The sequence below is a fragment of the Cajanus cajan genome, chromosome 4 (genome assembly GCF_000230855.2).
Source record: "Cajanus cajan strain Asha chromosome 4, NIPB_CcT2T_4, whole genome shotgun sequence".
Lineage (NCBI taxonomy): Eukaryota > Viridiplantae > Streptophyta > Magnoliopsida > Fabales > Fabaceae > Cajanus > Cajanus cajan.
This window is the reverse complement of record NC_138520.1, coordinates 4,298,670-4,326,114: the sequence shown is the minus strand read 5'-3', so window position 1 is coordinate 4,326,114 and position 27,445 is coordinate 4,298,670. Positions and strand designations below refer to the sequence as shown.

General features: G+C 31.7%; 3 protein-coding genes across 3 annotated transcripts; 2 read left to right on the top strand and 1 right to left on the bottom strand.

Annotated features, from left to right (window-relative positions):
- The first annotated feature begins 15 nt into the window (after positions 1–15).
- Positions 16–1,903, top strand: LOC109816645 (aldehyde oxidase GLOX). Its single transcript, XM_020381721.3, has one exon. The coding sequence runs from the start codon at positions 111–113 to the stop codon at positions 1,740–1,742; it is 1,632 nt and encodes a 543-aa protein (XP_020237310.1). The 5' UTR covers positions 16–110; the 3' UTR covers positions 1,743–1,903.
- A 9,458-nt stretch (positions 1,904–11,361) lies between these two features.
- On the top strand, positions 11,362–13,370 carry LOC109816661 (aldehyde oxidase GLOX). The gene has a single exon (XM_020381738.3). The coding sequence runs from the start codon at positions 11,411–11,413 to the stop codon at positions 13,046–13,048; it is 1,638 nt and encodes a 545-aa protein (XP_020237327.1). The 5' UTR covers positions 11,362–11,410; the 3' UTR covers positions 13,049–13,370.
- Positions 13,371–22,507: 9,137 nt separating this feature from the next.
- LOC145957009 (uncharacterized) lies at positions 22,508–23,163 on the bottom strand. Its single transcript, XM_083073245.1, has 2 exons — positions 22,978–23,163; positions 22,508–22,837 (listed from the first exon to the last, which is right to left on the bottom strand). Exons 1-2 carry the CDS (start codon positions 23,161–23,163, stop codon positions 22,508–22,510), a joined length of 516 nt encoding a protein of 171 aa, XP_082929371.1.
- Positions 23,164–27,445: the final 4,282 nt, after the last annotated feature.

Below are 27,445 nucleotides of genomic sequence, written 5' to 3'. Positions count from 1 at the left end.
GGTTGTAGAGTAGTGGTGAGTTGAAGAGTATTTAAAGGGTGCAGTAGCGACGCCATATTGCACCCCACCTTATCTCACCGCTAAGTTATTCTTATTCCCAAGCCACACCAATGTCACCTTCACTTTCCCTCCTAATTATTCCTCTTCTCATTTTTCACATGGTGGCGGCGGCCACCGGGACCGGCAAGGGGCAGTGGCAGCTCCTCCACAAAAACATCGGCATTGTTGGCATGCACATGCAACTCCTCCACAACGACCGCGTCATCATGCTCGACCGCACCGACTTCGGCTTCTCCAACCTAACCTTCCCCAACAGCAAGTGCCGCACAAACCCACGCGAGATGGTCGTCAAAACCGACTGCACCGCTCACTCCCTCGAATACGACGTCGCAGCCAACACATGCCGCGCCCTCTTCGTCCAAACCAACGTCTGGTGCTCCTCCGGTTCACTCTCCCCCGACGGAACACTCGTCCAGACCGGCGGCTTCAACGACGGCGACCGCGCCGTCAGAACCTTCACCCCGTGCGCGACCTGCGACTGGCGGGAAATCAACGCCGGACTCGCCGCCAGACGATGGTACGCCACCAATCACATCCTGCCAGATGGACGCCAAATAGTAATCGGCGGAAGAAGACAATTCAACTACGAGTTTTACCCCAAGACAAAAGCTGCTGAAAACACTTACAGTTTACCTTTCCTCGTACAAACCAACGACGCCATTGCTGAAAACAACCTTTATCCCTTCGTTTTCTTAAACGTCGATGGCAACCTCTTTATCTTCGCCAACAACCGCGCTATCTTATTCGATTACAATAAGAACCGTGTCGTCAGAACGTATCCTCAAATACCAGGTGGAGATCCACGGTGTTACCCCAGCACCGGTTCTGCTGTGTTGCTCCCTCTCAGAAACTTACACGCGCCCAATGTAGAAGCTGAGGTCTTAATTTGCGGTGGAGCCCCGCGAGGGGCTTTTCAGCAAACTATCTCGGGTCGTTTTACTGGAGCGTTGAAAACGTGCGCTCGGATTAAAATAACCGACCCGAACCCGACTTGGGCCATGGAAACCATGCCGGGTGCGAGAGTCATGAGCGACATGGTTTTGCTCCCAAACGGTAACGTTTTAATCATTAACGGCGCAGCCGTGGGGACTGCAGGCTGGGAAATGGGCCGCAACCCGGTTTTAAGCCCGTTTGTTTACAAACCGAAGAACCGGGTCGGGTCACGATTTGAAGTCCAAAGCGCGTCTAATATTCCGCGAATGTACCACTCGAGTGCCGTTTTGCTTCGCGACGGTCGCGTTCTTGTGGCGGGGAGCAACCCTCACACTTACTACAATTTCAGCAACGTGTTGTTTCCAACGGAATTGCGGTTGGAGGCGTTTTCTCCTTCGTATCTGGAGGCTGGATTCTCTAGTGTGCGTCCCAGCATAGTGTCTCCTGCGTCCCAAACGAAAGTCAAGTACGGTGAGGCGTTGAAGGTGCGGTTCCAAGTGAAGGGAAGTTTGGCTCGGGGTGCGGTGTCGGTGACGATGGTGGCGCCGCCTTTTACGACGCACTCGTTCGCCATGAATCAGAGGGTGCTGGTGCTGGAGGCGCAGGATCTGAGGGAGGTTGCGAAATGGACGTACGAGGTTGGAGTTACTGCTGCCGGTTCGGCTGTTCTTGCACCTCCCGGTTTCTATCTACTGTTTGTGGTCCATCAAGAAATTCCAAGCCACGGCATTTGGGTCCGGATGGTGTGATTAATTTTTCACCACTCGCTCCCAGACAACATCCTTCGTATATGTTTACGTTCTTTTATTTAACTTATTTATTCTTCTCAATGTCTGGAGTTAACAGATTCGTAGGTGATGAGCATTAATTTAGTGAAACACATCAGAAAATAAAATTCAAATTAATGATTCATGGGGGTTTGTAATTATTGTTTACGGATAATTCGATTGTATTTTATTCTTAAAAGTATCAATATCTTTCTAATCTTTCCTATTTTTACTGTAATATATATATATATAATAAAATAATTACATAACAAAAATATAAAATTATAAAACATGAAGTAACCAAAAATTATACTCCTACATGGCAAAGTTTTCTGTGCTGGCACGAAACAAGAACGTAGATTTATCAACCTCAGAGGCAGCGCCAATAAAATTTAATTACTTAGGGGCAAAAAAGTAAAGGCAATATTAATTTCAGCTAATGCAACTAAATTAATGCTCACTGTACATCTTCCATTTACTAGCTAGTTGTTTCTTTCCTTTTTTTCGTTAGCAAGGCAAATGCTAGAACAAATCAAACTTAGTGATGAAGGAATACGTAAGTCACTGTCACTGGAACAAGTAAGATATGATATATGTCAAGTTTCCAACCAAGTAGACAAAAAATAATTTCAAGATAGACGATTATAATTTACATATGTTGGGGGTACCACTCTACTTCAAAGAAAAATCAATTAAGTTCCAACAGACTAGTTCCAGAATTGAATTAAAGTGAGCCCGTTTGTTTTAAAATTTGATAAAATTAATTTCATAGAGTTTATTTTAAGTTGTTAAAAATGACGAAGATGTAATTTTTATAGTACGAAAATAAGTGTCGCAATGTATAAATAAATAAATAAATAACTACAAACGGGGGTTAATCCGCTATTTGTTTTAATGGTAAAAAATATTTGTCGCATTTTCGTAAAATTAAGCATTCATTCTAATCATATTTAAAAATAAATTTATTAAGATCAGTTCTATCTGAAGACAATGGTTTCTACTGTAGATAATTTTCGTTTGTTATGGGCACAGGCACCATTTGATCTATGTTTTGGTGGGTATTACATTAATGAGTAGATAATAGAATAGACCAGTACAAGCCAGCAAGGCTAAATGTGACACTACTTCTGTAACAGCATATGTTGATAAATTTAGTTAAAACGCATTAAATTCATTTACTTGTGAATTGTCATTTTCATGTAGTTAAAATAATTACTTTAAAGTTTGCATTTAAAATGATTCTTATTTAATTGATGATATAAAAATCTTCATATTAAAAATGTACGAAGTTAAGCTCCTATTCAAATGGCAAGCCTTTCCGGGTAACAAGTTCCCCTCCCCTTGTTTTAACTTTTAACTGATGTTAATTAAGACAGTATAATCCATACTGTTATAAAAAAAGAAACACTTGGTAGCTTTCTATTTAAAAATAAATAAATTATAAAAATTATATTTAAGTGGATAGTTAATCAAAGAATGCCGATAATTGTTACTATTATTAAAAGAATGTTAGCCTCTACATGCGTTAGATATTAAGAAAAAAAAAATCCAGTTAAACCCTTTTCTTTTTCTTTTTCAAATTTTCTTTTTTCTTTTATCTATTTTCTATTTATTTATTTATCTATTTATTCTAATGATCCAATATATCATTACACTTTACAATTCATCAATTAAGTAGTGAAAATTAAGTATAAGTCAATTACACTAAGGTTATCATACAATAATATTTAGACATTCATGCAACAAATATATATATATATATATATATATATATATATATATATATAAAGTTGATTGTGTTGTTCATATGTTGTGTTAACCTATAATGAAATGTATTGTTGTGTTGAAACCAAGTTGTTGTGTTGATATGTGTTGTATAGTGTGATGGCTTGTGTTGTATTGATTAGAGATGAGATAATGATCGATGTGACATTCTTATGTTGTATATATGATTTTTTTTTTTACTTTATCTTACCCTAACATGTTTCCATACGTAGTTTGGATTATGATGATCATATGTGGTATAGGAGAAAGGCAATGATAGGTTTAGAGTGTTGTAGTGGAGGCCATGCAATGACACTAAACCTGAATCTTTTGTTGACTACCTAATGATGGTAGATTTGTATAGATAGTAATGGTTGTTTAATCTATAACTTAGACTGTATAGTTTACATTTACCAGATTACTATATTTATAAATTTATAAATTACGCATATTTATGCAGTTGCTTATCTTTATATGTATGCAGCATAGTACATGTTTATCATATTTTTAAGTCTATAATCTTGAGTTAGATATTTTCCCTGCTAATATATAGTTGTGTCATATAGTGTGTAGGGATCAAAACCAATAGTTATACAGGATGTGATGATTTGACAGGCAAGACACAAGACAGTTCGTCACTCTCACTTCTAATAAATTTTTATTAATCCATAAGAAATATTTAAAATATTGCTTATAAAATTATAAATATTATAAATGTAATAAACTTTTATTTATAATGTAATTGTAAAATAATTAAACACATTTATCATTTTATATTTTTAAATTATAAAATATTTAAATTTAACATAAGTTGAATTTTTTAAAATTTAAAATAAAAATTTCATACCGTAATTATAAAAGGTGAGTTAAAATTTTGAATTTACTTTGCTAAATGAAATGAGATGAAGCAAAACAAGATGGGATAAACCCCAAACGTGTGATTCAGCGGTAGGGGTTGATCCACGCTTAAGCAAGGTCAGGGGTTCGAATCCTGCCTTGTGTATGCAGCCCCATTAAATCTTGGAGCCAGCTATCCCACCCTTTGAGGTGCCTCCAACGTAGCGAGAAGATTAGTCACTGCTGTCGACGGTGGATACTCCAGGAACGAACCTAAAAAAAAATATAAGATGGGATAGGACATGATAACGGGATAAGTCAAACTAGCATGGTAAGACATGTGACATTTTGTCACTCTAACTTCTAATAACTTTTTATAGAATATTTTCAAAATATTATTACAAAATTATAAATGTAATAAATTTTTATTTACAATATGGTTGTAAAATAATTAAATATATTTATGGTTTCACGTTTTAAAATTACAAAATAATTAAATTCAAGATGAGTTAAATTCTTTTTAAAATTTAAAATAAATTTTAAAAAATCTTATATCTTATAAGTATTTTAAATAAAATAATATATATATATATATATATAACTTTAATACTTCTCTTTTTTCTATATTTTAAAAAAAAAAGTTCAAATAATTAATTATATTATCTGAATATAAAAATAATTTTATGAACAAATGTATTTTTAGCATACATAAAAATTAGAGTAACATAAGTATCATTCTAGTTTGTATACTAATTTAAGAAATGATTAAAAAAATAAAATTTAAAAAAAATATGTAAAAAAAATTATTGCATTTATTATAATTATAAATATAGTTATAGATATTCCGCAAGACAGAAAACTAGTATAGCTCCATTTATTATTGTTATTATCTCTCTTACGAGTCAATTACATATATAAGTATACATAGTTTAATCACATAATTTTAAGTTTTTTTCTTATAAAATTTAATAAGTTTATTACACATAACAAAATCTAATTAAATGATAATATAAAATAAATTTAAACTATTAGTGAATAAATTATTTTCTCTTACTATATTAACACATACTATTCCCTTTAAAACAATACTGCTTTGATTATAATATTTTTCTTAAATGGTTATAAAAAAATATTTTTCTTAAATTTAAATAAAATTAAATATTATTTTTACATTGACTTTATTCATTTATATAAAGAAAAAAAATTAAAAAAATCATTTATATAATTAAATAATTATATATATAAAAATATTTATTCCTGGCTAAAATGTAATTTTTGTAAAAAAAAATTAAAATCAAAATGCTTAGTTTTTAATATTTTAAATGATTTCTAGTTTCTTACATATTTTTGAGTTTTTATATAAAAACAATTATATATGTTATTTTATATTTTTGAATTTCTTTTAATTATATTAATTTACATTTTTGTGTGTATTTTGAAGATTATATATAAATTAATTCTGCATATTTCCTATATAGTTTAAAAGCTTTATTATAATTATAAAAAAATATACTTATTGGAGTGGTCTGATTGGCGGACAGAATTCTGTCATGACAAAGAGGTAAAAAAACACGGCGTGTCAGTGAATAACGAGGAAGCAAGTTTGAAAAGATTGATCATTCATTACTCATTAGTCTGGACTCACGGGCCCACCCATCCAATTTCTATAACTTTATATTATCAGCCATATATTTTTTTATTATATTTTTAATGAAGTAATGTTACATTATAATATAAATTTTACATAATAATTTATATAGAATTATTTTTATATTTTTACTTTTTTTCATCACTTTATTTATTATAAAAAAAATATTATTAATGATCTATAATATCTGTTAACATTACGTATGTTATTTATTTTGAAGGAAACTAAAAAAATATATTATTGTCATGTATACTAAAAACTATTTATCTAAAAATGTAAGTATTAAATATTTTTGTTTTTTATATAATAAGTATATTTCAATGGAAAAATAATTTTTTCCTTAACTAATATTTCAAAATAAAAATAAAAATATATAATTATCGTTGTAACTTCAATAAATAAATAAAAATAACACAATATATAACATGTGTTTTAACGGGAATTTGGATTCTCTCCTGCAATATTCTTCTCCAGCAACACTAATAATCATTGGATATATCTAATGACACAAATTTAATCTTATAATTAATGTAACTTCTTAAATGATTTTTATAAGATTAAATTTGAGTCATTAGATATATCTAATGGTTATTAGTGTTGCTGGAGAGAGACTGGAGAGAGAATATTGCAGGAAAAGATCCAAATTCTTTTAACGGTGAGTTTGGGAGCAAGGATTTGACTTGAAATGAAAGAGAGAGACCGAGAGAGAGAGAAAAAAAATGTAGGTAATAAAACAAATTGAGATGTTTTGAGGAGGGAAAGTGTGAGGATTTGAAGTTAGGTAAAGTAAATTCCATAAAAAATATATATATATATATACACACTAAAATAGAATGATTTACGTGAAATTTTGCAAAACAACAAAAACACCATTCCTTCATTGCTCCTTTCTTTCTCTCATTTTGTCAAAAATACTTGACAAAGTGAATTATATTTATACATAACTGAATATGTTATAATTGTTATAATATATAATTAATTCAAATGATCAATTGTATATAAAATATAGCTCTCTATATGTAATGTTCATAATAATATATAATCGATTGGGATAATCGATTATGTATATATATAGAATTGATTATGTTGATGATTATATATTATTATAATTGATCATGATAAACGATTATACATATAATTTATATGTTTTAATATTTTATAATAAAATTCATTATTATAATATAAATATTATTTATTATTTAAAAAATAAATAACTTATGCATGTGTATTTTTATTAATAATATATCTAAATTAATTATTTAATTTATTATTAAAAATTAAAATTTCTCTATTTTTACCCTACTAAACAATTATAATTTTATTTTATTTTTCACATATTTATCTTCAAATCCTGTCACTCCCCAACTGGGACTACCACTGGATAGGGTAGTTTTTCTTGAAATAACGCATGTGTTTAAATATATTCAGTTTTTTGTGTGTGTTTAAATATCTTAAGTTGGCCTAAACTGAATTCAATCTATGAATTAAAAAACTGCACATATTCTTCATGAAATTTATTTTAGAAATGAAAGCTGATTTCATTTAAGTAGAGAACATTCACGATATAATATAGTGATATCTCTTTAAGTGAAATTTTTTTTACACCCAATATTTTAAATTTAATTTTATACTCAAAAAATTAATTAAACATATATCACCAAAACTAATTAACTAGTGTATATATCGATAGAGGTGGGATTGCAGCATATGTATGTAGTAGTACTATATTTAAATTTCATGAAAAAGTTTAGGACTCCGTGTAATTAAACATCTACAAAACTGATATTGCATTATAAAACAGGGCAAATCTCCTGTACTTCTGTAATATTCATATTTTCATATAGTTATCATTTTATTTAATAACATGTTTTGTTATTTTTATAAAAGTTTTTTTTATTTTTAAAATGATTATAAAAAATTAAGAAAAAAAATCATACAAGCCAAGTGTTTTAGTTTAAAAAGAGAAGTATATACAAAATGGCTGAAATTATTTTCCCATTGAACATTAAATTGTCGCTTGCTGAATTAGTGAAAATCTATCTGTAATGCGTTGACTGAATGGAAAAGTGAAAAATCAAAAGGCTTTATTGATTCACCGCATTAAAAGTTACAATTACTAATTGCAAAACCATTCATGAACGAGTGAGTATTCTCTTTATTGAATGGATTCAATCGGAGGTACAATGGATGCATATTTGACTCGAAATGCATGCATGCATCAAAGTAAGATTGTTTTATTCTTTGAAAAATGTTAATCTGCATTAACATTCTTTTAAATGCATTATTTATTTTTAATTAATTGTTTTTTTTATAATCACTAAAGTATTTGCTAAAAATAAGAATTAAATTCTTCAGTCAAATAAAATTAAATTCACTTTATCAATATCCGAACTTTATTAGGTTCTTTTCTTGATTTATTCTGGACAGATGAACTGTCTCAATTTTTTTATAGAATGAAAAAAATTATTAATTAAGTGATTGTTGAATAGGGAATGGCTTTTAGTATCTCTGTATTTATTCTTGTTCTCATATCCTATACTTATCTCCATCTCCATATTTGATGGGTATGAAATTCTCATTCTCATTTTTCTTCCCGTCAGGTATCGGGTATTTTTATATTCATTCAAAAATTAATTAAATATTTTTTAAAAAAATATGTAAAATAATTTTTTAGCATAAAGTAACAATTACAAAATTACATTAATTAAGTTTTATTTGAAATAAATTCAAAAAGAAATAAGAATCATGTAAATTTTAAGTAAATTCTTAAAAAAAATTAAGTTTCTAGAAATTTAAAGCAGGTACGCATACACGACGGGTATGTATATACTTATCCACATCTCCGTATCTAATTCAATAAATCGGGTATTATCCATATATGTACTCGGTCAAATCGAGTATTTTCCGTCAAAATCGAGACAAGTTTGTATATTACCAACGGTATGGGTATTGCCAACGAGTATAAGTTTACTTATTATCCCTGTTTCTTATAATATTAAGTGATTGTTGTATTTTTAAAAAAATATTAATTATTAGGTTCTTAATTAATGATAGTTATTTAATTCTTAGTTATTAGGTTCTTAAAAAAATAATTATCATTAAAAAAATTAATTAAAAAAATTATGTGAAATATTTGGCAAAGAAGGAATGAAATGGTGTGGGATACAAAACATGAACAAGTGGATACAATGTTGAATAAAACAAGATTTTCTCCTATAAATTGATTAAATGCTTACAAAATATTGAATGTTGATGAGAAAAAACAGATATTGTGCGTATGTTATGAAACTTTCCTTATTATATGTGTGAATTTATCCTCCATTAAAAAAATAAAGCTTGTTTAAAGAATGAAAGAAGTGATTTTTTGCAAGCAAGAATCATCTTTTATCAAAGACAATATGTAATTAAAGAAGGATAAAACAAGTGTTATATATTGCATACTCTTGGTTGATTTTGTGGTCACCAATTTTAATGTGATCATTGAATTAGATTGCAAACTAATAGTAGATCAAATTCATAACAACAATGAAAATATTTATGAGTATAGCATAATTCTTAATCAAATTAAAAAAATTTATGAAATCTTCTACTTCTATTACTATTCAATATAGTAGATGTAAAAATAATTTGGTATAATTCATTCTTTGGATATAAATTATATTTTATTTAATTTCGAGAATATTAATAATGAAGTTTTTATTGTATTTAGAACACTATCTTAATGATAAAAATATGATTTTTTTATGTAAAAAAAATTAACGATACTTTTGTTCTATACCATTATGAATGAAGATTAATTGTGGAAAAATATACTTTCCTCAAGAATAAAAAAGCAATCTACTTTGATTTTGACAGTTTGACTTAAATTCTTTGACTCTTAAAAAATCTTCTTTTTTTTTTAAATGCTTGTGAATCTTGTTTTTTAAATATATTTCTCTTATAGTTTTTAAAATTTTAATTTCAATTAGTATTACAGATGTTATATTTTTTTAATTAATATTACAACTGTAAAATCATTAGTTAATATTCCAACTGTCAAAATTTTAAACTTAATATTATATAGTATGTTAAAATGTACTCAACATATTTAATTATTTGAGGTAAATGTAATTTCAAATAAATTAGCAACGTTAAATGTTTTGAAAGAAAACTTTGCCACCTATAGAAGAAAAACAAGCATGTGATTTATATATAAAAAAATATTAAAAATAAGCATAATAGTAATAATAATAACTTATAAATTACTGTATTTATTTTCAGTGGTTAGTTGAACTAATTTATAAAGTGTTAGAAGCTACATATAAACGTTAATAATATATATAAAATTACTAATTATACTAATTATTTGTTTAAATATTAAAAATGTCTACTAAAACATTTTAAACATATGAGAGTAATGTTATTTTTTTTTTACTAATCTTTCTATTACTTGATAAATCATAAAAGGTGGTTTATAAAAATTAGATTATATTTTCAACGGAATTAATACAATTAATTTTTTGTTGTTGTTGTTTATATTCATAACATAAGAAAGTATAACTAAGAAAAAAATATTAAACATATTCAATACTTTTCATAAGAAATGAAACGATTAATAAAAGAAAAATGCTCACCAAAACTAGTAATCAAGGAGTAAAAAATGAAGAAAAAAAATAGAAATGTATTTAATATTCATATGTGTAACTTTATTATAATTTAAAAAAAAAAATACGAACTGTTGTTGCTTCTTTAGAGTACTAGTTAGCGAGAGTGCGAGATCTGAATAAAAATAAATTGACAATTCCGTCCATCCCTCGTTGAGTATTATGATAGGGGAAAAAATTAAAATGTGTAATTTAACTTTTCTACTGTTCCTATTTTTTTATCTATATTTTTAATATTATTTAAGAGTGATTATTATGTTCTATCATATTTTTTGAATTAAGATATTTTATACTTAAAAATTAAGAATTAATGATTTAAAGTACTAAAATCCTTTTAAAAGTTTTATCTCTTAATAAAATGTGTTGCATTTTGTTATAGTGAAGAAAGTAATTTTATAAAATTATAATTTTATTTTATCTATTTATCTTGCGTAAAATATATAGCGTAAGAAATTAAGTTAAGACGACATTAATTAGTTAGGAGTGAAATAAGTTAAGCAATAACTTTAGACGATTAAAAGGGGGGAAGAATTACTAATTAAAGCAACCTTAAACAATGCGTGGAATTAAATAGGGTGCGAACAGTATCCTTCGAATATGGGAAAAGCATAATGCAAGATTGCAAGTGGTGCACGCACATAGAGAAAGAGTGCAGTGCAGCAGTATTTAAACCAGTGCATGCAACAGCTTACAACACCCATTCCATTCATCATCTTCACCACATTAATTCATCCAATCCAAGAGAATTAAAAAAAAGTATGAATAAGTCAACTTTTCTTCTTCTTGTTTCTCTTCTACCTTCCATCTTCTTCCTCCTCTCGGGAGCTTCCAACGGCCAGTGGCAGCTCCTACAAAAGAGCATAGGCGTAGTGGCCATGCACATGCAGCTTCTGAACAACGACCGAGTCATCATCTACGACCGCACCGACTTCGGCCTATCCAACCTAACCCTTCCCAGTGGCAAGTGTCGCTACGACCCCACCGAGATGGCTCTCAAAAAAGACTGCTCCGCTCACGCAGTCGAATACGACGTCGCATCCAACACCTTCCGTGCCCTCTTCATCCAAACCGACGTCTGGTGCTCCTCCGGCTCCGCCGTCGCAGACGGCACACTCATCCAAACCGGCGGCTACGGGGACGGCGAACGTAAAGTAAGGCACTTCGTTCCATGCGAAAACTGCGACTGCGACTGGCAAGAGATCGATAACGCCCTCCTCGTTAAACGATGGTACTCCACCAATGTGCACTTGCCTGATGGACGACAAATTATAATCGGAGGAAGAAGAGAGTTTAACTACGAGTTTCATCCTAAGACACACACTAAGCATAAAAGACCCTACTATTTACCTTTTTTGCTTCAAACCAATGATAAGGGCGTGGAGAACAACCTTTACCCGTTTGTTTTTTTAAACGTGGATGGAAATCTTTTCATTTTCGCTAACAACCGCGCCATTCTGTTTAACTACAAAAACCGTAGGGTATTGAGAACGTACCCAGAGATACCAGGAGGAGATCCTAGGTGTTATCCTAGTACAGGTTCCGCGGTTTTGCTTCCTTTGAGAAACTTAGAAGCAGCGACTGTCGAGGCTGAGGTTTTGATCTGCGGTGGGGCCCGCAGGGGGGCTTTTCAGCTTGTGCGCAAAGCTGTGTTCTCCCCAGCCATGGATTCTTGCGCCAGGATTAAGATTACCGATCCCAATGCCACGTGGACGGTCGAGACCATGCCCAGAGGGAGGGTCATGAACGACATGCTCATGCTCCCCAACGGCCGCGTTTTGATTATAAATGGAGCCTCATTGGGAGTGGCCGGGTGGGAGATGGGCAAAAACCCGGTTCTCGAACCGGTTATTTACAAACCAAACAGTCCGGTTGGCTCACGGTTCATCTTGCAAACCGCGAGTGATATTCCTAGGATGTATCACTCAACCGCGGTTTTGGTTCGCGATGGAAGGGTTATCGTTGGTGGCAGCAACCCTCACGAGAAGTATCGATTTTTTAACGTGACATATCCTACGGAGTTGAGGTTAGAGGCGTTTTGGCCTTACTATTTGGACGCACAGTATGCTAACGTGCGTCCGATGATTGTAGAGCCTGTTTCGCATGCCAATGTGACGTATGGTGAAAAGTTTAAGATGAGTATCAAGGTGAATGGGACGGTCGTGCCCGAGTTGTTGACGGTTACGATGCTGGCGCCGCCGTTTAACACGCACTCTTTCTCCATGAATCAGAGGCTGCTGGTGTTGTCCATTGGAAAGCTTAATGTTGGTGGAAAATCGAGTTGTGAATTTGAGGTGACGGCGCCGGCTTCCGCCGTGCTTGCACCACCCGGGTTTTATTTGCTATTTGCGGTTCATCAAGATATTCCCAGCGAGGGAATTTGGATCAAGATACAGTGATTTCTTTGTGTTTCTTTCCATCGGAAAAGATTGTGCGTTTTAATTATCATTTAGTAGTGATCTAAAAGCATTTTTTTTAGAATTCAATTGAATTGAGGGACCATTTGCAGCTATGTTTTTTTAAGTTTATATATTTAAATGAAAGAAGTGTTTCTTTGAAATTCAGAGTAGACATTTTAAATATTTAGTTTAATTTTGTGAAACAAATAATTACGCTTGCAAACAATTGATTTTTTAAATAACTGATTTTTTTTAAATAATTTAAAAAGTTTATAAACCGAAAACGTGACGAAATTTAACTATTTTATAAGAAATGACATTAAATTTTTTTATGAAAAATTAGTTTTCATTCAAATAATTTATTTGATATATTTTATACGAGTACTTATTTTTGGAGAGTTCCTTGCACTCTCTTCTTCTTTCTTCTCTTGATACGTAGTGCTTAGCTAACACAGCAGGAAATTTGTTTTTTCTTCTTCTTAATTTTAAATTATTATTATTATTAAAAAATCTTATTAATATTTTGTTATCTTTAAATTTAAGTTCAAATTAAATTATATTTTCTTTTAATTTTGAATATTATTATTATTATGTATGCTATTATCTTTAATTTATTCATATCTACTATTAAACACATTAATCAACTCATCATACATGTTCAAAATCTTATTTTAAATGTATAATTGTGTTAAACCCAAATCCAAAATGGTCTTACTCAATTTGAATAACATTTCCTCAATTGGGGATTACTTGTGATCTATACTACTATTTTTTTAAATTATATCTTATTTTCTTTTAATTTCTGATAAAATCGTATTATTATAAAATACTAATGTTAGAATTATATTATAATATTTTAATTTATAAAAGTTTTTTTTTTTATATTTTTAATATAAATTAAATCTAGTGAAAAATATCATAATGTGATTTTAATTTATATAATTAAAATATCATATGTAAAAAGTATTCGTATATGCATTTTAAAGTTTAAAATATCAATTAAAAAATAGAAATTTTAATTTTTTTTTTAAATGATCATATAAAAAAATATTACAACGTCCATTTTTTTTTATAATGATCGTTTAAAGTTGTTGTTTTACATAAATAAAAAATTAATAACTTTTCTTATTTTTCATAAAATGATTTTATATTTTTTTTATTTCATGATAAATACATATTATATATTATGTATAAATTAATTAAAAGTTTAAGTAAAATGTAGAGATATAAATAATAACACAACAATTAATATTATCTTAAAATTTAAAAATAAATAAAATAAAATTTCATTAAAAAAATTGATGTAAAAAAAATGAGAGAGAGTAAAAAGTTAGCCGATCCGATAGTTATAAAAGAAAGTCAAAAATATATATTTAAGACAATTTTTTTAAGTATCACGAGTTTTAGAAGAAAGCGGTGAAAATAAAGAAAGGAATTCAAAAAAATATATATATATAAGTGGGAACAATTACGCCATTTATTTTTCCTATGAATGGAATAAATGACTACGCGTTGAGTTTAAAAAGACTTTTTATAATAAAGATTTATAACTTGAACGGTGTCAGACTTTAAATATGATATATAATTTCTCTTTTAATTTGATCTCACCTATTTAATAAAAGATTAAATTTAAATTTTAAAAAAAATTGTTGTATAAAAAAATAGATTTATACTTAAAAATTTCTATTAAGTCTAATAGATTAGTTTATTTATTTATATAATATAATAAAAATAATATATATATATATATGTTATAAATATAAATAAACAAATAAATTTATTAAAAAAATTATTAATATTTAAAAACATTTTTTTATATAATAATTCTTTTTTCATTGTAGGTTTATAAACTTATGATCTATGCGTGAGTTTAGGGGTACATCAACAAACATGACTAAACATTAATTGTTCTTCTAACAGAAAATTATTCACTTTTTCTTTTATATTTTATTTAAAATTTAAAATTTATTAATATTAAATAAACTATATTTTAAAGATAAATTTATTTACATAATATAATTAAAAATTAATGTACATATATTGTTAAAAATATAAATAAACAAATAAATTTATAAAGTAAAAACAAATTATCAATATTTAAAATATTTTTTGTACAATTATTTTTTTCATTATAGGTTTATAAGCTTACACGCTTGAGTGTACATCAACATACATGCATACGTATGAATTGTCCATTCAAAAGAAAATAATTCACTTTTTTCCTATATTTCTTTTAAATTTTTAATTTTAATAATATTGAGTAAAATATATTTAAAAAATAAATTTGTTGACTTTTTAAAAAAAAAATTATTGGTTTAATTAACATTATTAATATAAATAGATTTTTAAATAGGTCAATAGGCAAAGTCAGACTTTAACAAGGCCAAACCAGACCTAGAAAAAAAACTTATGATAGATAGTAGGTTAGATTTAGGCTTTACTTTCATAGAACAGACTCGGTCTATATATTCAAAGTCTGACCTGACTTGTCTTATTCTCATCCCTAATGAGTAATACTTCTAGTCACTATTTTATATTCAAGTTAGACATTAAATTTTGGTTCTTTGCTAATTATATATTTGGTAAAGTTAATTTATAGGTTTATTAATAATTTATAAGTTATAAATTGATAATTGAAAAGTTATAAACTTATAAGTTAATTGATTAAATTGAATGGATTTGATAAAATTATATGATAAATGTAAAGTGACAATATTTTTATAACAAGAAAGAAAAATGACATGATAAGATTAATAATTTCTAAATTTAGAACAAAAAATATATAAAAAAGGATCGTAAGTAAATTAATAATGATAAAAAAAATGGCGAAGTTTTTTCAACTTAACCAAACATGTAGAACATTAATCATAAGTATGCAATTGTATTAAATATTTAAAGAATAAGTTTTGTCCAAAAAAATGTTATTAAAAACAAAATTTAGTATCTAAATGTAGATTCAATAATTAATTATTGTAATTGTCGTAACCGAGATCACGACGGGATGACGCTAACATTTATTTTTCAATGGAGCCGCCACCAATATTTTATTTTAAGGGAAAAACATTGGAAAACCCTTTAAAAGATAATCTTTAAAATTAAAGTTGGGTTCGGGAGTCGATTACGTGTAGGGAAGGTATTAGCACCCTACAACGCCTGTAAAAACAGTACCTTTAATTAATTGCGCAAAATTATATAAATTTATAAACATTTATTTTATTCCTCGAAAATGTGTATACATACATATATATATATTTTTTTTTAATATGAGAGATGTTTCTTTTGTATTTTTTTTATTAAAAAAAATCATGAGGATTTAGGTTAGCAAATGGCTAATCAATAAACCCTCCCAATAACATGAAAGATAGAATTGCTATTCGATCAATGTTATTGATTTTTATTTGTTGATAATAAAATAGGCTTAAAAGTTAGAACAACAAATAATTATTCTATTAACTTTTATGATTTACATGATATTAAGGGGTAGAAATGCTACGCAATTAATATCATTAAAGCAACATTATGTTTATATTTTTATATTTTTATCTAAAGAAATAGATTTTGCATAAGGATTCAAGTTAGTAAATGACTAAACAATAAATCCCTCCAATAACGTTAAAAATAGAAATGCTACTTAATTAACGTTATTGGTTGCAACATATCTTTATTTAAAATAAAAAAAAATTTGTTAAGGAGAGTTTAAGCTAGCAAATGACTAGTCATTAAACTCTCAGGACCTAATAATGTTAAAGATAAAAATGTTATTCAATTAACATTATTATTGGTCGCATATTAAATATTTTTATAAATAATAATATTAAAGGCAACAAATCATATTTACTATGTACAAACAATAAATAAAAATAAATAAATAAACAAAAAATAAATAAACAAATAAATAAAATAAACAAATAAATAAAAGAAAAAAAGAAGTTAAGAAAAGAACGATACCAAATGAATTGAATCTTCGAATATGATGATTAAGAAGGTGCTTTTTGGCTACCTTTTCATACTACAGAGGTGTCTCACAGATCTCAAGCAATACAGAAGAGAGGGGGAGAGAGAAAGAAAATTATTTTGAGCTTTGAAGAGTATTGGACGAAATTTTTTCCGGGCTTGAAAACTGTGCCCCAGACTTCTATTTATAGGCGTTAGAGCTGACCCAGAACGGCCCGTTCCAAAATCGGAACGGCCCGTTCTGGATCATACCGTTACAAGCAAAATGTGACTCTGGAACGGCCCGTTCTAAATTCAGAACGGGCCGTTCTAAACGTGCAACGAGCCGTTCTGAAATTTGGAACGGCCCGTTCCACGTAAGGGATTTTGGATCCTTTCAGTCACATAGAATGGCCCGTTCCAATATTGAAACGGCCCGTTCTAAACTAATAACTGCCCGTTCCCATCTTGGAACGGCTGTTCCAAATTAGGGTTGTTGTATTTTTTTCTAACGTGGAACGGGCCGTTCCGAATTTGGAACGGCCCGTTCTGGGTTACATAACATTTTTTTTAAAAAAAATTTTTTGTGTCCGGATAAAATTGATTATTCACAGTTGCCCCTCTTTATTTATTTCTTACTAAACAATCTAAATAAGGTAATTTAGATCATTTGTGATAAGAAATAAATAAAGATGTGAATTAATTTTATCCAGCTACTCAAGGCATAGCTCCTAATGTTGATGGAATAAGTTCTTGGAAGATTCAATGCTTTTACTTCAACAGTCTGATGCTAGAATATTGTGTTGGGATCATCAAGTGCTAGTGTTGGATCAACCGAATGTTAATGTTGAATGCTTGTGCTGGAGGGGTTGAATGCTTGTAATGGAAGGGTTGAATGCTTGTGCTTGATCAACCGAATGCCAATGTTGAAGTGGTTGAATGCTTGTGCTTGATCAACCGAATGCCAATGTTGAAGTGGTTGAATGCTTGTGCTTGATCAACCGAGTATTTGTGCTTGATGGGATGGTCAAATGTTTGTGCTGGATCGACTGAATGCTTATGCTGAAATAGTTGAATGCTTGTGCTTGATGAAGTGGTTGAATGCTTGTGCTGGATCGACTGAATGTTGGTGTGAATTCAATCAAATGCTGGTGCTGGATTGATTGAATGTTGATGGACTGAATGCTAATGCTGGAGTGGTCGAATGCTTGTGCTGTATCGATCGATTGTTGGTGCCAATTCAATCGAATGTTGGTGCTGGATTGATTGGATGTTGATATTGGATCGACCAAATGCTTGTGCTGGATTGGTCGATGGGTCGCGCCAGGTAAATACTGGGCTTATACAAAGAAAATTGTAACTTGTGCCAGGTAAGTACTGGACTTATACAAAAGAAATTGTAACTTGTGCCAGGTAAGTATTGGACTTATACAAAAGAAAAATGTTACTTATGCCAGGTAGATACTGGGATTAATAAGAAAAATATAACTGGTTCTAGGCAGATACTGGGCTTTAAAAAGAAAAATGTAATTGGTGCCAGGCAGATACTGGGCTTTAAAAAGAAAAATGTAACTGGTGCCAGGCAGATACTAGGCTTAAAAAGAAAGATATAACTGGTGTCAGGCAGATACTGGGCTTCAAAAAGAAAGATATAACTGGTGCCAGGCAGATACTGGGCTTTAAAAGAAAAATATAACTGGTGCCAGGTAGATACCGGGCTTATAAAGAAAAATATAACTGGTGCCAGGCAGATACTGGGCTTTAAAAAGAAAGATATAACCGGTGCCAGGCAGATACTGGGCTTAAACAAAAGAAAATGTAACTTGTGCCAGGTAAGTACTGGGCTTATACAAAAGAAAAATGTAACTTGTGCCATGTAAGTACTGGGCTTAAAAAGAAAGATATAACTGGTGCCAGGCAGATACTGGGCTTTAAAAAGAAAGATATAACTGGTGCCAGGCAGATACTGGACTTTAAAAGAAAAATATAACTGGTGCCAGGTAGATACTGGGCTTTAAAAAGAAAGATATAACCGGTGCCAGGCAGATACTGGGCTTAAACAAAAGAAAATGTAACTTGTGCCAGGTAAGTACTGGGCTTATACAAAAGAAAAATGTAACTTGTGCCAGGTAAGTACTGGACTTAAATAGAAAGTCATATATGAAGTAAGTGCTTAGCCTAAAAACTCTACGTCATAAGTTCTAGGAAGCAAGAGATGCAAATGAAATGTGATGCAATAATGCAAAATGTTATGAGACACAACTTTCAAGACTTAAACTTTTGTTTATTTCCCTTTTTGTTTTTGCTTTTGCTTTATTTTTCAGAAATTCCTCATCGTGACACACAGCCAAGTATCATGGATGAGTGAGGCCTTTGAACGTTCTTTGACTTGTGTAACACCCAGTTTTTTTAAAAAGATGGCATTTTGGTAATTATTGATGGCATTTTCGTAATTTTAATAAAGGAACAAGGGTATTTCTGGGTGTCGGAACGGGCCATTCCAAATGCAGAACGGGTTGTTCCAAAAGAAAGAATATGCTTGTTTTTAAAGACCCAGAACGGGCCTGGAACGTGCCGTTCTGGTATGGAGAACGGGCCGTTCTGGAAGCAGTACGGGCCGTTCTGCTGAGATTGAGAACGGGCCGTTCTGGTTTCAGAACGGGCCGTTCTGCTTTTTGGGAACGGGTGTTCCGATTTTGGAACGGGCCGTTCCAGTTGAAAAATTTGCCCATGTTTGAAGGATCCGGAACGGGCCGTTCCGAAATCAGTACAGGCTATTCCGGGTGCGTCATATTGCCTATAAATAGGGCCAATGGGGGGTGAAAATTATATACTGAGTGAGAAGGTGAAATCTTAGAGAGAGAAAGAGGAGAGAGAGAGAGAGAGAGAGAGAGAGAGAAAGAAAGAAAGAAAGAAAGAGAGGGAAGAAAGAGAGAATCCAGAGGAGGAGGCCCTGCCCAAGTTTCAAATCCGCTTATCCAGGTAAGGGGGGAGTGAGAAACCTCGCTCAGGGGTGTGGGGATAATTGTTGGATAGTTATTTGTCGGATTGGCCCCCAATCCCTTGCCGTTGTTCTGTTTAATTTTCTATTTGCTCTACTTTGTTTTTGTTGAAGGTGTCGTTGTTCTGTCCAATTTTCTATTTACTCTACGTTGTTTTTGTTGAAGGTGTTGTTGTTCTGTCCAATTTTCTATTTATTCTACTTTGTTCTTTGTTGAAGGTGTCGTTGTTCTGTCCGATTTTTTATTTATTCTACTTTGTTCTTTGTTGAAGGTGTCGTTGTTCTGTCCGATTTTCTATTTATTCTACTTTGTTCTTTGTTAAAAGTAATAAATGAGTATGAAATTAATGTTAATAATAAATGAGTTTTAATATGAATAAGAATGCTCTCTGTGAATACCTATGCGGACCTTATGAGGAGTATTTATGACGTGACCTTGTGAAATATGGACAAATGACATGAGACATATGAATGGACTATTGAGACATGATATGATTATGAGACTATGACAAATGAGGACATGATGTACTAAACGAAATTAAGTAATAAGTCAAATGTTGAGTTAATGAAATAATGAATGTATGACATGCATCATATGCATATATTATTCCAGGTGTGCCGCTGAGGCCGCACACCAGTGATGTAACTTGCTAACGAGGTGTACCTTAGGGTCACCAGTGATGTAACTTGCTAACGAGGTGTACCTTGGGGTCACCAGTGATGTAACTTGCTAACGAGGTGTACCTTTGGGTCACCAGCGATGTAACTTGCTAACCAGGTGTACCTTCGGGTCACCAGTGATGTAACCAGGTGTACCTTAGGGTCACCAGTGATGTAACCAGGTGTGCCTTAGGGTCACCAGTGATGATATGTGAAACTTCCTTATGGCGCCACATGCATGCATTTATAAGTCAAGATCATGACATCATTGCATGATAAATGAATATATAAGTGATATTGATGATGTATGTGTATTGTTTATAAGTGACTTATATTTGTTGTGTGTGTGGGTGCTATCTAACCTTTATTTCTGCACCTGAAACTGAGTGAGATGTTTCTCACTCCCTTGTTGCTTTTGTATGTGTTTAAATTATGTTGCAGGTGATCAGCATCACGAGGATGTTGGTGATGAGGCTTAAAGGCTTCAATTGGGCATGCTCTGATAGGATGTGACATCGGGGCATAATTATTTTAGTTTAATATGTTATTGTTTTAATAACTTTAGTTTCTCTTCTTTTGTAATTTCTAACGAAGAGATAACGTAGATAACATGTATAATTCAAGGAAAATATATGTTAAGAATTGTAATTTGAACGTTCTTGATAAAAGACCAAGATATACATTTTTGTTATATTTTTATTATATGATTTGGGAGTATAAATTAATTCCTAACCAGGAGGCACTGCCACCTTTACTGGAGTTAATTTATATTTCCTTTATTATTATTTGTATATATATGATTTCTTGTTTTACACTAAATTGTATTGAAAATCTTAACTTCTTTTCTTTTATAATTTTTACACTGGAGTTATGATTTATGAGTTACGAATGTGAATCTCCTACCTTGTTATATTTGAAATATTTGTCAACTATGAAAGATTTTATTTACCCAAAAAGAAGAAAAGAAATATTTTATTGTTACATTTGTTGTATATTAATAATGGGGTAGAGGGTGTCACAACTTGAATGACAGTTGGTTATTCCCTTGGGTTACCCTTAAGCTGTTGCAAGAACTTATGAGTTGAAACAAAGTTATTTTGTTGGTTGCGCTTTTTCCAGAAATTATCAAGCATACTGTGGCTTTTAAAACTCATAAAAATAAATTTTAATGCCTTGAATTTTATTTTTAGATGTAACATGCATTTCCTTTCAGTATATTATCATAAAATGCAAAAAGAATTGGCAACAAAGAGATAGGATAATCTTATTTAAGAGAGTAAGAATGTGTTTACAAAAGAAGTCATTGTATGACAAGAATGATAAATATGTACAATGGTAACAATAGGAGGTCTCTGTTGTGAGTGACACTTTCCAGATGAACAATGCTAGTACTGCAGTTCAAAAATCTTGATTGCTCGCCAATAAACTTTAGAGGATAATTCAACGTATTTGCCCCAATTTGTTTTGCTCTACCGTGTCTGGCCCCAATTGATACCTTGAAATTTGGCATGACGCTTATCTGCTAGATTTCTTTTTCGAGTTTTCAACCTAGCATGTCACTTTCAATTTGCTCAGATCGCCTTTCCAGCTTTTTTTTTGTTTTTTTTTTACCCTAATTTTTGCCTAGATTGCTTTTTTGAGTTTTCAACCTAGCGGGTCGCTCTAACTTTTGCCTAGATCGCCCTTTCGGGTTTTCAATCTAGCGAGATTCCTTTTTTTTTGTTGTTGACCCTAATTTTTTCCTAGATTGCTCTTTCAAGTTTTCAATCTAGCGGGCCGCTCTAACTTTTGCCTAGATTGCCCTTTCGGGTTTTCAATCTAGCGAGCGTTTTTTCTTTTGTATAAATGGCCATGAAAAATTGCATTCAACCTTTCTCCTCAATGAGATTTAGTTGATGCAAACGGGTTTGGACCCATTCTGCTTCTTCTGATTTGGCTTCCGTCAATACTCTTAAAGATGGAATTTCAACCTCGATTGGAAGGACTGCTTCCATTCCATAAACTAAGGAAAATGGGGTTGCCCCAGTTGATGATCCTCTTGATATTCTTGTTTGCTGCTCATGTAAAGCAAATGGAAGCATCTCATCCCAATCTTTGTATGTCACCACCATTTTCTGGATGATCCTCTTGATGTTCTTGTTTGCTACTTCAACTGCCCCGTTCATCTTTGGGCGATATGGGGAATAGTTATGATGCTGAATTTTGAAGTCAACACATAAATCTGTCATCATCTTGTTGTTCAAGTTGGTTCCATTGTCAGTAATGATTCTATTTGGCACACCATAACGACAAATTAATTTCTTTTTGATAAGTTTGCAACCACATTTTGAGTCACATGGGCATATGAAGCGGCTTCAACCCATTTGGTGAAATAGTCAATAGCAACCAGAATGAAGCGATGTCCATTTGACACTTTCAGCTCAATAGGGCCAATAAAATCCATTCCCCACATTGAAAATGGCCAAGGTGGTGAGAAAACATTAAGAAAAGTTGGCAAAGCATTGATGTTATCAGCATACATCTAGTATTTAGAACAATCATTTTCCACTTCCTCACGAGTCTGATTAACTGCACAATCAAAATTATTTGATGCAACACTAGCATTATCACTTTCGAGCACACTTTTTCGCATTCTTTAAAGTTAGAAAAAGATTGGTAAAAAGATTAGGGAGAAAGGAAAAGGCAAGAGATGAAGGAAGAATGAATGCATTTTATTTAATATTTAAAAGGAAAAACATGAGCCCTTATTTAAAGAAATAAATCTTAAAGCCTTGGGCAGAGCAATAAGATTGACATTACAAGAAAATTACTTAAAATTTGAATTAAAAACCAACAGGCAGCTTGACAATCTCCTAATTGTTAAGTTTCACGTTCAGTGGACAAGCGTGAACCAGACTAGCATGTTCATTCTCGCAAGAGTCTTGCTCAACAATAGCTATTGAGTTTGGAAACTCAAACCCATCACACCAAAAGCTTTCTCACATATCACTGAGAGGGACCCCATCTACTCTCCTCAATAGAATTAACTGTCGGCCCTCCATGACCTGGTAGAGGGTTATTCCCAATGTTAGGATTGTCCTCTTTAATGTTTAACCACCCAGCCTTAGTCAAACTTTGTACCTTGGTTTTTAGTGCCCTGCAATTTTCAATGGAGTGACCAATAGCTCCCGCATGATAATCACATTTGGTATTAACGTCGTATCCCCTAGGATATGGTGGTTCTATGGGCTTCATCGGGCAACGTACTACTAGTGAATTTTGTAGTAGGAGAGGGAACAACTCAGTATAGGACATAGGGATAGGGTCAAACTCAATTGGTTTCCGATCTTGGGTATTTTGTGACCTCACGTGGTTAGAATTTTGGTTCCATGGCTGGGTAGATTGAGGTGGTCGTGCGGTAGGTATTGTGGGTGAAGCTTGCAGAGCTTGATGGATAGGTTGTTGAGGATGTGGTGAGACGGCAGTGATATTTGGGTAGACCATGTGAGGGGTATAGAAATAAGGAGGTTGGTTGTTAGGTGACCTAGGGGAGTTGAATGTCACTGCATTTGTATCTCCTTCTTTTTTCTTTCCTGCACCATTTGAAAATTTTCTTGAACCAACTATTTCAATAGAGTTAACCGCAATCTTCCCACTCCTCATGCCATTCTCAATCCTTTCCCCGATGATGACTATATCAGAGAAATTTGATAAAATATTCCCAATCATTTTATCATAGAACAGTGCTTGTAAAGTATCAATGAACAGGGCTACTGCTTCTCTATCAGACAAAGGAGGTTCCACTTGTGCTGCCACTTCTCTCCATCTCTGAGCATATTCCTTAAACGTTTCACCATCTTTTTTAGACATGTTACGTAGTTCAAACCTATCTGGAACCATGTAAAGATTATACTTATATTGTTTAAGGAAAGCATCAGCTAAATCCTTCCAGGAGCGGATATAGGCCCGTTCAAGATGCATATACCAATTCAAAGCTGCTTCAGTTAATGAATCCTGAAAACAATGAATAACCAACTTATCATTACGAGCATATGCTGCCATCTTTCTACAATACATGGTTATGTGATTCTTTGGATAGCTTGTTCCTTTATATTTGTCAAATTCAGGCAATTTGAATTTTGGGGGAAACTCTATATCTGGAACCAAACAAAGATCGATAGCTTCACCGACATCATAACTACCTCCTTCCACTACCTTTAGTCTCTCTTCTAGCATTTGTAACTTCTCGCTAGACTGAACATGCTCAATTCCTGAGGTTGGTTGATATTCCCCATAAGTTTGGTGAGGATTCCCTTGGTTGATGAAATTAGAATTTTGGGGTTGGTAGGGAATTTGATGTTTATAAGAGGTGGCATTCATGGGTGAAACCTCAGGTTGGGTAGGTTGCGTTTGTGTAGGCGGCTGGTTTACCAATGGTTGGTGCTGATCCGGAGGATCCATAATTGTCGGAGGTGTGTAGTTCGGCGGAAGGCCATATGGTGGCCATTGGACCTCTAGAGGGTCAACATGTTGGCTGGGATTGTTAAGATGTAGAGTTAATGGTTGCGTTGGGGCTGGGGTAAAGCCAGTTGGATATGCAGGAGAGGTTGACGATTCTCCTCTAGCTACTGGGGGGGTCCCTTCAACATTTTTCACTTTTATAGACTGCAACATCTCTAGAATTTGGGCCATTTGTTCCTTCAGTTGATTGATATCATTTCTCAGTTCTTCGTTGCGTTCCTCCATCTCATCCATGATCTTGGCCTGAGAATGTGTTCTGTAACGATGCCGAGGAAACACTTTGTTTTTTTGCTTTATTACTTTCTAAATACAAAGTGAATTTTTATGAGTATAAAAGAAAAGGAAGAAGAAACAAATTTTGAAAAAAATGATTTTGTATTCAAATTGAAGAGCGACTCCCCACATCTCAACGCTAGAGGCAAAAACTCCTTAGGTCATACAATGGTTGACACTTATTTCAAGGGAGCATTCACTCCTCAATGGATAAGGTCATCTTACTAGCAATGTAGCAGTACGAACCACATTTTCAAACAAGGATCAATCATCTCAAGATCAAAATGTGATTAACAATCACTCAAGGGAGAATTCTCTCCTCCATAAATGATGTCTACCACAAGTTATAAGTCAAATGTGCTATTATTTTGGCAGATCTTACCTACCCTTTAGAGATCTTTTTTTTAACACATTTATCCTGATACTCTTGCTTAACCCTGATACATTGCTAGTATGATTTTGAATCTCCTCCATATTGAATATTATCAATTATTTTAAGGTTTAAAAAAAATGAGATGAAGACTTAATTAAAATGTGACTTACTATGCCCCTAATATGCATGTATGCATGACTTTTTATCATTTATCTTTTATTTATTAAAAAAATTATTTTAGGCAAGAAAAGTAACCTAAAAAATGATATTGGATATAAATGTATGATGCATGAATGTATTAACATTTTTTTGTTGGTATGAATATATATAAAAAGAAGGATAGAGAGTAGTACAATCTGACCTATTACGGTAAACCTAGGGTAGGAAATTTTTAAGGTTAACACCCTACTTTGGAAGGTCATTAAGTCAACCTATTAGTGCATGGTTTTGTGGGTGGATCTAAAAACTCCTCAAGATTTATTGGTCCCCAGGTTGCCCTTATCATATAAATAAGGACCTAGCGCATGAATCAATCACAAGTAGGGAACATACCCTCTCAATATGATTAAACCAGGCTACTAGTAACAACCTGAGCAGTGACTCAACAACGGTCAAGTGAGCATCAAGCCCCTCAATAACAGTCATCAAGCCACTTTCTCTTCTTAGGTTCGCTCAAGCTCGGGTATAGAGCCCAAAGTGTGTGAGGTACAAGTGTTAGTGGGTGTGTGGGGTAATAAACAGACATGCAAATAAAATAAATAAAACTCTAATTTAAATTTAAATCTAAACAAAACAAGCGTAGAAAAAAAACAAAATAAATAAATAAAACAAAATTAAAATAAAATAAAAGGGAAAAATTAATATTTATAAAGTCATAATCTTGTGCAATTAATTTAATAAGGCCTGACTCTCAAAAGTCCCCAGTGGAGTCGCCATTTGTCGTAACCGGGATCACGACGGGATGACGCTAACACTTATTTTTCAATGGAGCCGCCACCAATATTTTATTTTAAGGGAAAAACATTGGAAAACCCTTTAAAAGATAATCTTTAAAATTAAAGTTGGGTTCGGGAGTCGATTACGTGTAGGGAAGGTATTAGCACCCTACAACGCCTGTAAAAACAGTACCTTTAATTAATTGCGCAAAATTATATAAATTTATAAACATTTATTTTATTCCTCGAAAATGTGTATACATACATATATCTTTTTTTTTAATATAAGAGATGTTTCTTTTGTATTTTTTTTTATTAAAAAAAATAATGAGGATTTAGGTTAGCAAATGGCTAATCAATAAACCCTCCCAATAACATGAAAGATAGAATTGCTATTCAATCAATGTTATTGATTTTTATTTGTTGATAATAAAATAGGCTTAAAGGTTAGAACAACAAATAATTATTCTATTAACTTTTATGATTTACATGATATTAAGGGGTAGAAATGCTACGCAATTAATATCATTAAAGCAACATTATGTTTATATTTTTATATTTTTATCTAAAGAAATAGATTTTGCATAAGGATTCAAGTTAGTAAATGACTAAACAATAAATCCCTCCAATAACGTTAAAAATAGAAGTGCTACTTAATTAACGTTATTGGTTGCAACAATTTTTTTTTGAGTCCGGATAAAATTGATTATTCACAGTAATGA